Source organism: Pipistrellus kuhlii, unplaced genomic scaffold, assembly GCF_014108245.1.
Source record: "Pipistrellus kuhlii isolate mPipKuh1 unplaced genomic scaffold, mPipKuh1.p scaffold_m20_p_3, whole genome shotgun sequence".
Lineage (NCBI taxonomy): Eukaryota > Metazoa > Chordata > Mammalia > Chiroptera > Vespertilionidae > Pipistrellus > Pipistrellus kuhlii.
The window spans coordinates 152939717-152951748 of record NW_023425529.1 but is presented as its reverse complement, the minus strand read 5'-3'; the positions used below and the strand labels follow the sequence as shown (position 1 = coordinate 152951748).

The 12032-nt window shown below is 35.1% G+C and overlaps 1 protein-coding gene across 1 annotated transcript in view; it reads right to left on the bottom strand.

The window, feature by feature from the left end:
• The window catches only part of ITGBL1 (integrin subunit beta like 1), a 196049-nt gene that overhangs the window by 91520 nt on the left and 92497 nt on the right, over positions 1–12032 (bottom strand). The window contains exons 4-6 of the mRNA XM_036455992.2: positions 10533–10655; positions 6712–6852; positions 2415–2555 (exon numbers count right to left, since the gene is read on the bottom strand). Coding sequence (XP_036311885.1) covers positions 2415–2555; positions 6712–6852; positions 10533–10655 — 405 coding nt within the window. The remainder of the gene's footprint in view (positions 1–2414; positions 2556–6711; positions 6853–10532; positions 10656–12032) is intronic.

Below are 12032 nucleotides of genomic sequence, written 5' to 3'. Positions count from 1 at the left end.
GGAATGAGATATGTGAACAAACTTGGTAAGCATCTATCAGATAGGATCTCTGTTAATGTTTCTTCTTTCCTAAATGTGTCTACTTAACTGTGAGAGGCAGGCTGTGGAGAACTGGACACATTCAGTCCACTCAAATAATGACAAATAAAATCACTATTACAGATTTCACGTCTCATTGTCTTATTTCTTATTGTTCAAACTGCAGCCTATTACCTTAACTCTTTTGCCCATTCCTAACTGTCTCTACCCACACCATGGAAACCACATAAAAATAGTTAATTATTCTCTTCCAACTGCCTTCCATGGCAAACCTCAATTGCTTGACATTCTTGTCTGAAATCTCATAGGATGTGGAAGAATGAAAAATGAGAGAAAAAGAAAAATAAGATAGAAGGAAGAAGGGAGAGAGTAAATAAAGTGCAAAGTTTCAGATTCCAAGTATTCCTTTTTAATGGCTTTTATCTGTCCAACATATAATATTAATTCTAAGCTTAATAACATGCAACATAAATTGTGACCTTATAAAAGGAAGAAGATATCAACTGAAATGCCAATACCCATCTTCACCTCATGGTCCTAGTTCCTCACAATTGAGATAGACCAATTCACAAGAGCCTTAATTATCACTATAATGTATTTATTTTGAAATTTTCTACCTCACTCCCAAATCAGGTTCATAAATTTAACAAGCAAGAGTGTACCCTATGGACAATATAGTATATCAGAAAGCCACACACATTTTTATACATAAAAATTGAGTATATCTTTTATTTTCTTATTTTAAATTGAGTAAATTAATATTTTATCTCACAATCTTAAAATGACATTCATATATATATATTTTTTTTTATTTATTTATTTTTTTTACAGAGAGGAAGAGAGAGGGATAGAGAGTTAGAAACATCGATGAGAGAGAATCATAGATCAGCTGCCTCTTGCACACCCCCTACTGGGGATGTGCCCGCAACCAAGGTACATGCCCTTGTCAGGAATCGAACCTGGGACCTATCAGTCCACAGGCTGATGTTCTATTCACTGAGCCAAACCAGTTTCGGCTTAAAATGACATTCTTAAATGGTGTTCTCTGAGTCTCAATATAGTTTTCATTACCAACTCTGTGCTTATCACTAAATTCTCACATTCAGTCCTGATCCTTTAGACTTACATATTTAATGAGCTAAAAACAATAAATGTTAGGTTGCCATTTGTCCTTTATGACTGATATATTTGACAACTTCTTTCTATATTTTCCATCTCAGTAACATTTACCTAGACAACCAGTCCTGTGACTACAGCACACCACTGCATAAAACCATCACAAACTCCCCCTTGCCTTTACAATAGAGTCAAGCCCTGCAATATGCTGGTGTGATAATAAAGAACATTCATATTAATGAGAGTAGAAAATCTGAAAAGAATAGCATCCCCTCAAGTGAACAGAATTCTTGAAATATTTAGGAAATCCTCCTGAACACGAGGGCTCTTCAGAAGAGGGAACTTTCCATAGCAGGAAGTTTACACAACAGGCTCCCCTCAAGGACACCAGAGGTCTTGTAGCTGTACATTCACACTGAGATAGGGCAGCTCTTTAATCTCCCTTTGCTTTGAATAGACCAGGGGTGTTTTCTATCAATGTGCGCCAACCAAGAAGTCAAGCTTAAAGAGATGTCTGTGCACATGTCTCTGCCTTCTGGATTATCAAACCTAACTGGGCTGCACACCCATAAACCATTTTTGCTAAATGACACTTTCCCAGACAGATCTGACTATTTTTTCCCAATCAAACCCTTAAAAAGTCTGGCAGGTCATATATTTCCCTTTTCATTTAGATCTCAAGCTCCATAAAGTCAAGAATCATGTTTAGCTCCTTCATTGCTGAGCCCAGAAGCCCAGATGCAGTCCAGACCCTGGCAAATACTGTTTCCTCCATAAATATTTATGAAACATTTTTTGAACCCACTAATGATATTCAATTTAAACTAATTTGCAGAATAATTTTGGTATGTAAATTATATTGAATAATTAATGCATTAAAATATCCATGAGAGTTGCATTACCTTAAGTTTTGCAATATATTAATATAGCTTTTCATCATGGTACCTATTTTGTTAATTGTCATAAGGTCTGCCAGTTTTGAATTCTCTGAGTTAAGCAATAGATATCTAGAGCTAATGGTTTTCCTCGGTGGAAAATTAGACTAATTTTAAGGGAGTGATGCATTTTCCTCTCCAGTCTTTGCTCAAAGTATGAATTATCTTAAAGATTTCCAAGTGACTAATAGGAGTGCTGTGGGTATCCAATGTTTCAGAATGCACATTCAGTTCCTTTATAGTTTCTGTGAGAATCAGAATGAATCTTCAAATAGGAAAAATTATATTTTTAAAATTTCAAATAGGAATTTGGAGAGCAGTTACCTGAACAGAAGTCATCAGAATATCTGTCGTAGACAGCTCTACAATCCCGTTCATCACACTCACAGGTGTCTCCATGAATATCTCCCCAGTCTCCAGTTGGGTCAACATCGTGGCAAGAACATTCACCACACACACAAGTTCCTACATGGGAAAAATACGTTTATGTGAGTCTAGTGAGAAAAATTCATGAAAAGAAAAGGCTTATATATTACTTTTTTAAAAAAATCTGTGACTTACTTTATATTTGAAAAAAATACATGTATTCAGAAAAAAAATTATTCCCATCAAAAATTGATAGCAGAGATTTTTTTTAATAAACAAAAGTTACTATTCTAGGTCAATATTTATATAGGATTATGGAATATGTCGTTAGCTCTGTGTTGGTTTGTCTCAAAGATAGTATCCCCAAAATTAAAACAGCATAGGATGAAATCCTTGTCCTCATGAAGCTTCCAATATACTTAACAAAAAAGAAAGCTAATGAAAGAAAAATAAGCAAACAATAAACATCTGACTACTAGCATTTTGTAAACTAGGACATAAATACTGTGAGAAATACTGTAAGAGTTTTGGGAAGAAGAAATACATATAGGGTGAAGTAAGGTAGATGGTCTGGATATGTAAAGAGATTGGGAAATATTCTAGAATTGATTGGAAGTAGGACAAATCAAGAAAAGTCAAGAAAGCAAAAATAAACAAAGAAGGGCAGGGATGGGTATAGGGATCCTAAGGAATCCCTGGAGCAGAAGGTGCGTGGAAGAAAACCCAGGAATAAATTTTGCTGGCTAGGATGAGGTCAAGTTATAAAGTATGTTGGATTAGACGGAGAAATATAACTGTGGTCACATGTAGATTTACAAAGAGGAAGTGCCAATTATATTTACTTTGTGTGAGTTATCAATAATCATCTTTAGAGCAACCAGCTAATCATCATTTGAGGGAAAGATAAAGTTAAATTTCTTTCTTACTTCTCACATTAGAGCAAATTGTAGTTAGATTGAAGATTTAAAAATATAAACTAAAATCACAAATTATAAAATAAATATTTTATTCAAAATCCCAAAATCAAATTACTATAAAGAAAAATAGAAATAGATCTATATAAAAATGTAAAAAGTTGGTTGCAAACAAAACACCAAAAACAAACAGTTGGAATAAATAACCACATGTGTGCAAAAGACAAAGAATTACTTTCACAAACATAAACAATTCTTAGAAACCAATATGTAAAGGACAAATATGCCTAAAGCAAAATAGACAAAGGCAAAAAGAACACCAATCAGAGAATTTGTAGAGATGTACTGAGGATAGACAAACATACAAATATTTACCACTCAACCTATGATTACTAAGGGGTGGGGAATCTGTAAAACAATAGTGAGTTAGAATTATTTTGGATGTCAGATTGGTAGAGATAAAAAGATGGCTAGGACAAAGATTGGTGAGGTATGAAGTACAAAATAGTACAACTCTGGATGTACCTTTTTTTATTTTTTCACAATATGTACTCTGAAAATGTGGGAATTTTAGCATAAGAATCTACTTCAAATGATATGTCCCCAGAAAAGGAAAAGTACACAAAAGTACTTGTTCAGGAATATTAAACATGATGGTATTTATGTTATTGAAAGACAACTAATGATGTAAATATCAATCAAAAAGGAATTAGTGCAATGTGTAGCTTGGATTTAGCAAGCAGCCATTAAAGGTAAAAATTAGGTTTTTCCTCTGTGAGCATGGAAAGATACCCAAAATACATGATTAAATGGTGAGGGGAAAATTACAGCCCAGCCAATGTGATTCAGGGGTAAAGTACCAACCCATGCACCAGGAGGATAGGGTTCAATTTTTTAAAAATATATTTTATTGATTTTTTACAGACAGGAGGAGAGAGGGATAGAGAGCTAGAAATATCAATGAGAGAAAATCATCGATCAGCTGCCTCTTACACCCCCCCCACTGGGGACGTGCCCACAACCAAGGTATATGCCCTTGACTGGAATCAAACCCAGGACCTTTCAGTCCACAGACAGACGCTCTATCCACTGAGCCAAATTGGTTTCGGCTAGGGTTCAATTTTTAGTGCACATGGCTGGGTTGCATGCTTAGATTCCCCAATAGAAGGCAATAGATCAGTAATTATCTCCATCATTGATGTTTCTCTCCCTTCCTCTCTCTGAAGTCAATAAAAATATATTTTTAAAAATTAAAAAATACTATGTCTTAATTTTTGTATTAAATGAAAAGAAAATACATGACAGGGAGCACACAAATGATAAATTCAAAAAAAAATAAATAAAAACAGACCAAAATATTATGTACCAAAATGTAAAAGGAGGTTATACCTGTATATTAAGATTATGGATCATTTTCTTCTTTACTATCTGCATTTTTAAAGATGAATATGCATTGCTTTCACAATAAGTTAAATGATGTGTGATTAAACAAAAGTGGACAATAAAGGACATTTACTCTATCACTGATGAGCTGTCTTCACAACATTGGGTTTTTGGTCCTTAAAGATGGGCTGAAAAGGAAGATGAGGTAGACATGTGCAGGATTAATGTCTCTCTCCTACCAGGGAGCAATGATAAGGAGAGACCTAGGGTAGACATAAGTGGTACCTCTGGGAAAAAAACAAAAACTCATTGTAGTGCCTGTCCTGGCCTGCCTTCACACACTACTGAATCTCACCTGCTATCAGCCTCATTGAGACATGCTACTTCCTGTTCTGCCTCTGCCTGATCTCCAAATCAGAAAACTTTCAGCACCAGATGAGAGGGAAGGTAGGAGGGCAGGAGGTGAGACGGAGAGGTGGCAAATAGTGTGTGTTTGTGAACGAAGTCTGCCTCAGAGCACACATATCGCTGCAGAACCAGGACCTATCCACAGTTCAGTCAGCTCCACTTTGCTCCTCTCTCTTCGCCATCTAAATGGTATTTCCCACTGTAACACAGTTCAAGTTTCCTACAATGACGTTCTTATAGTGACTACAGACCCTACTGAATAAAAGAACTGAAGCAGAAACGGGTCTTTATATATGAAAGGAAAACATAGCGTGAATTAGTAGGATTATATAGTCGGATCTATTCTATATAAACTGAAGAGTAAAATCTTTTAAAGGGTTTTTGTTCCAAATTCAGGTTTTTTCCTTTTTTTTCTCTATGTTCAGATACATGGCACATTTTACTATTCTATGTCAGTCTTTAAAAGGATAAAATTGGTTGTGTGGTTAAGGTTTTCCCTGGAAGCATTATCTATGAAAATGCATCATTCACTTATAGCTACTGTTATAAATTGTAATGTAAATATCTGTGTTTTCCAATGGTCTTAGGCGACCGACAGGTTGAGAAGCGCTCCTGTAGAGACTAAGACCATTGGAAAACACAGATATTTACATTATGATTCATTAATAGTAGCAAAATTAGAGTTATGAAGTAGCAACGAAAATAATTTTATGGTTGGGGGTCACCACAACATGAGGAACTGTATTAAAGGGTTGAAGCATTAGAAAGGTTGAGAACCTCTGACATAGAAATGAAAAAAATATTTTTCCAGTTTCTAGATTTTTATATTTTTTCTATAAAAGGAAATATGACCACTTAGTCATTTCATCAGGTAGGCAACAAACTCCTAAAGCATGACTCTCTTTATCCATCAGCCCAGCTGATGAATTTACAGTTTATATTAACAATTAACTCAATTTAAATGATATTTTGTCAATAGTAATGTATTTTTAAATGTATGCATAAGGCCAGCCTAAATTTCATATTGCTTTTGGTACCATTTCCAAGTACATTGTGTTCAATATAACATTTCTATTATTGTATGTAAAAGTTAAATGACTCTATGTCAATTCTGTATTTCCACCAAGACTTCAATTGACTCATCATCAAGAGGAGATTTTTTTTTTAATGTTCTCTGGATAATTAGATGCTCATGCTGTAGATGGTTCTGTTAGTCAAGAGACATTTAACAGAAGTGTCTACAAGAATTGCCTTTTAGCTGCACTATGCTATTTCTGGACGGCCGCCAAAGAAATTACAGTTCCTATGTTAACTGTTTGCTCAGTGAAGCTTAATGAATGACAGTAGCTTTCTAATTTTTCTGTTTTCTACTCAATAAAAGACAAAAAAAGAGAAAATTGTTGGTATAATGGATGTTGATTTTCATCAATGTCAATGACTATCAAAGATGACTTCCTCCCACACAGAAGGAAATGCAGAGAAAAGAAGTGTTAACAATTAAAAGCTCTGTTTGCCTCCCAAACCCATAGTAATGTGTATGAATGACACACCTCTGTTACTGCAGATTTTGCCATCTGGTGATGTGCATCTTCGCTTGCTCTCCCAGGGGGTGATATCACACTGGAATTCGCATTTATCTCCATGCCAACCAGCATCGCAGTAACAGTTTCCACAGTAACACTTTCCATGGCCTTTACCCAAAATGAATTATATACAGTGAGGGGAAAAATCAACTTTAAAAGCAGAATTAACTTTCTACCTCTTTATGATCATTGTTGCTTTCTGAAATAATATATCTGTTTCATACTTATTGCTTATAAAATCAAATTAAGTAGCTTCTCCCCAAAACAGTATAGCTATGCCTATACTTACATAATCACACACACACACACACCCTGAGCAAGTCAAAGTGTCCTCTAACTTGTCCTAGCCAGGCAGCTGATTAAAATGAATGCAATTTAAAGAAATGATAGGAAAGACTGTGAAAGTCTATTACATTCAAATCTCAAATGCATGCACCAGACTCAAATACATTTAAGTATTTGCTCTAAGGGCACTTCTTGAATTGGTCATTAAAATATTTTATTTGAAATCAATGACTGAGAAACCAATGGTGCGTATTTATTCAGCTGCATATTATTAATAACTTAAACCAGAGGAAATGTTTCATCTTTTCATTCAACTGTATCCCACAAGCTGTTGTGTTCCACCACATGGAAAAGAGCTTTTCAGCTAAATCAATGTTTAGAACTCATAAGATCAATGAAATATCCTAGACCCTGGATCACAGTCAAATTCCTACCATAATTGTGAAGGGGATGCAAATGATAGGTAAATGATATGTGTCCAGGTATCACCACACCCTTTCAAACTGTTACCTTACTTGTTTGTATTTGCAACCAACAAATCTGTAATGAATCATCATGTCATCACTTCCTGTATCTGTATCTATCGATCCTTCTACAAATTCCCAAAGATGGCAATTATTTTATATCACAAGACTCGGAAACTTGAGGGCTACCCCAGAAAATAGCAAGACAACCTTGTACTAAAAGCTTTTCCTATGAGTCAGGATTTTAAAATCCTTCCTATGTCTTCCCTTTTTGTAGTTATGCCATCCAAACACGAATGTGTGTTTCTTGGTCTTGTAAATACCATAAAAACCAGGGTCACAATGTGTTTTTAATCTATTTTTTTCTGTAATATAGGAATTTATGTTTTATCAGAGTCTATGGCTAAAGCCTTTGTACTTCCCTCTTTTTCCCCCCACAGCCATAATCCCAGAGGATCCATGGAAAACTGACTGTGAAGCTACTTTTCTTTCTAAACACTATGGTTTTCCTGGCCAATGGCAAGAACATCAGTAGAGTTTTTTGTGCAACTCTTGTCCTTCAGATGAGACTTCTCCCAAGTGGGCACACATCAGAGAGACAAAGAGGAAGAACAACAAGTGAAGAGAAACTGCTCTAATGAAATACAGAGAAAGAGACCCATGCATACAATACCATGTTTTCTGTCTGAGTAAGCAGTAACTGGGAAATCCATTAAACATACACACACACACCACACACACACACACCTTTTTTTAACCTAATATGATAATTTAATTTTAATTTATTCACATAAGCAAATACAAAGGCTATTAAATTATACATTTATATTTATAATTACATATTATAATTATATGTATATATTATACATTTTATTTATGAACTTAAGAATATCTCTGCATGTACACACATACAATATGACATTAAAATGCTATATCACAAGACTCAGAAACTTAAGGGCTAACCTGGAAAATAGCAAGACAACAGTGTACTGAAAACTTTTCTTATCAGTCAGTTTAAAAAAAAAAAAAACTTGATTAATTTCTTAAACCACAATTTATTTCTGCTGTAATTTCAGGAAATTTATGTAAGCTGCTATATATGTAAGGATTACTTTGACATTAACCAATGATGATAATATCCACATTCTTCACACCAAAATCTTTGTATATTTATAAAATTTAGTATTCGATTTCAGTTTTACTAAAAAAAAAAATCATTGAGGTAGAGGTGAAAAAGAAAAGAAAAATCATATAAAGCTACACCTTTATGTATGTTTAAAATGTGAAATAAGACATATCTGAACAATTGAGATAAAATGAAAGCTTCAGGACAATAACATTTTGGACAATAAACATTCTTTGCTTTGGGTACACTGATGGAGCAAAAAAATGTCATTTTGCATTGCTTCACTGATGGACTGTAGAATCACCTCTCAGCAAACTGGCTTCCTGTGAATGACAGGTGGAAAGATCTAATAGCCCAGTCAATGTCACCCCCAGAGGATTTGCCCGAGAGCTGGGGTCTGTGGTCAGAGATTTGGCATCATGAAATTGCTTAAGCTTCAAATAAATGGAAATCTAAGGGAAAGGCTGAGAGTTAAGAATATCCTGTTGTGTTGTTGTTTAATGTTTACATTTACAAAGGTAAATAGACTTTGCTTTGGTGATCTGCATCACAACACTTTGGCCCCAGGTATCTTCCACTCCTTTTTTTTAATTTTTTATTTGTAATAATTGGAACTGAAACAGCAGGAGGACAAATACATCATATTTGTGGGTGTATTTATCTAATTGTTCGAATTATTTTGGACTGAGCCCTTTAGCAGAATTCTCTGTGCAGCATATAGCTTAGGTCACTGACTTGGAAAAAAAGAAGACTTTTGCTTTTTTTGTTTTTGTTTTATTCTGGTGGATTGTCCATCAAGGAAGCCAGAACAAAAGAACCAAGCAGACCTAAATAAGAATATCTGGATGACCACAGGAATTGAAGCTCTAATTTGTTTTCCTAAGCAAAGGGACACTTGGTCTTATGTTTCTGACACTTTCTCAATGGCCTCTGGTTCCTCCTGGCCCTCTTTGGCCCTGATCCTTCCAAGGAAATACTCTTCTGAAATCACCCAATTTGCAGTCAGAATAGGATTCCATGGGCAGGAATCTTGTCAGAGATAAATGAAATAAGCAATTGCTTGTTAATAGAAAGGTGATCTCACAACAAAATAAATTATAAACTCCAGAGAAGGGTTTACCTAAACTAAAGGGATTTTCATTGCTCTCTGCTTTCCTCTCCTGTGTCAGTCATGGTTGCAAATTGAAACTCTAGGAACAGGCTTGCAGGTAGGTAAATAGAAGAAAGGGACACTATGGGTGGTGAGGAGGAGATCTCATAGAATACCACCTCCTGGGCACTGATGCAGTTCTCATTGGTGAAGGGTCAGAAATACAGTCTTTGGAGTTACCTAATGAATGTGAAATACTTATAGCAGTGATTGGCACAAGCAAGCATGCAATCACTGGTACAACAGAAAAAAATAATTTGAGTAATGGTGGTACATAATAAAGATTATGAAAACTGTTATTTGTGTGTATGTTGGGGGAGGGTGTAAATAAATACTACGCTAATAATCCTATTGGTCTCACGTCTCCAATAGGACCTGAGACTATTTAAAGGCCAATGACTTAGAAAGAGAATGAAATTAAAATATGCAATTGAATGATTGGGAGAAAAGAGACATTAAAAGCATATAAGATGAGCAGAGAAGATGAAGTACAACTTGGACCACTTCAGAACTATGTACTATTGTAGTTGGCCTGCTGACTCTAGATCTGACTCTCCTCCAGCAATAATCTGATTTTGCATTTAAAAAGTACAAGTTACTTTGAATGCCTTAGTATAACTTTCCTTGTGTAAAATGTTTTTCAAATAATGTAAGTTCAGATAAAATTCATAAAGCTGGTACAGAAATTTACATAGAGATCAAATCACAATAAAACAGGAGAAAAATCAAGTCATTTATTAATTTCTGCAGTTAACATACATACCTCCACATATTTCTTCTGTTTCATCATCTATACATTCTCTATCATCACACTCACAAAATTTGCCATAAACTAGTCCATTTCCATCTGAATTATCACATTTACATCTGCCACAGTGACATGTACCTAAATCATTAAAACAAAGCAAAGACTATTTGTCAAATGCATATAAATTATACTTAATGAATTTTAACCTCTTTCAAAGAGAGACAATTCAAGTTAATTTACTATTGAAATTATGTACTTTTTGTATATGCTGAGATAGGTAATAATACATTCTTAAGATTATTGTAGCACAGAAATTATTTTTTCTAGCACAACCATTATGATTGACCTCTAATAGTTTCATGAATTTAAATTTGACCTCCTAAGTGCAAAGCTGTTTATTAATGTCCTTCCAAACAATGCATGAATGAATACCTTCTGATTTACCTGAGTGTGAAGTGAACTAAAGCAGAAAATTCTAAGCTTTGTGAGGAAAGTAACCTTACTTATCTGCCTCACCAGTATTTACTCAATGCTCGGTACAATATTTGAGCATACTATTTGTGTAATAAACATTTGGGGAATTCATTATCAAATGCATAAATGAAAAATGTAGCTGTCCCTAATAATTTCATATCCACAGTGTCAAAATGATATACATATTGTAATGACAAGGGACAAGGATGGGCTTTCTTAGGCAGAGAAGCTTAGGAGTTCATCAGAACCACAAGGCAGCTCAGGGTGATAGAGGCACTAGTGTTATCTGGTCTATCATTTTTCACATACTCAGCCAAGTTTGAGGCTTTAACTACAACCCCTGAGAGTGATTTCACTGACAGTAAAACAGCATTTAAATGATACTGAGAGATAGAATGTCCATTTAAGGAACTTCCTTTTGAAAGTTACTTAATTGATCATCACAACATTCAAGACAAATTGATATTTAACCACTCACCAGACACCACCTTAGACTCTAGAATATAACAGATCAACTCAGTCAAATCCTTCTCTCAGATTTTTTATTTGAGCAGAACTCAATGTGATAAAGTAAATGGAGAAGTGCAAAGTGTTGCAAAAGCACATAGCACAGGGATTTAACTGACACCTGAGAGTCAAAGATAGGGTCCCTGGGAAAGTAGTTCTTATTTAAGCTGAAAACTGAAACCAAGCCAAAATAAAGCTAAAAAAATGAGAGATACTGAAGAACAACAACGTGAAAAGTGGCATAAAAAGAATTAGGCAATTAAAGGTGCAATTTATGGAAGTCTTATCCTATCTAATAAAGAGGGAATATGCTAATTGAAGCTGATGCTGTTGCAAAGATGGTGGCACCCAGAGCCAATAAGGAGTGACATGCTAATTAACTGACCTGCCCTCAAAGATGGCGGTGCGCATAACCATAAGATGGTGGTGCCCAGTCCCCTCAGCCCTGCCAGGGCAGCAGGTGCATGGCAAGGTCAAGCTTAATCCAAAGTAGGCCTGGCTGCTCCCTGTGTCAGCCTCAGGAGTCCCCCAGTT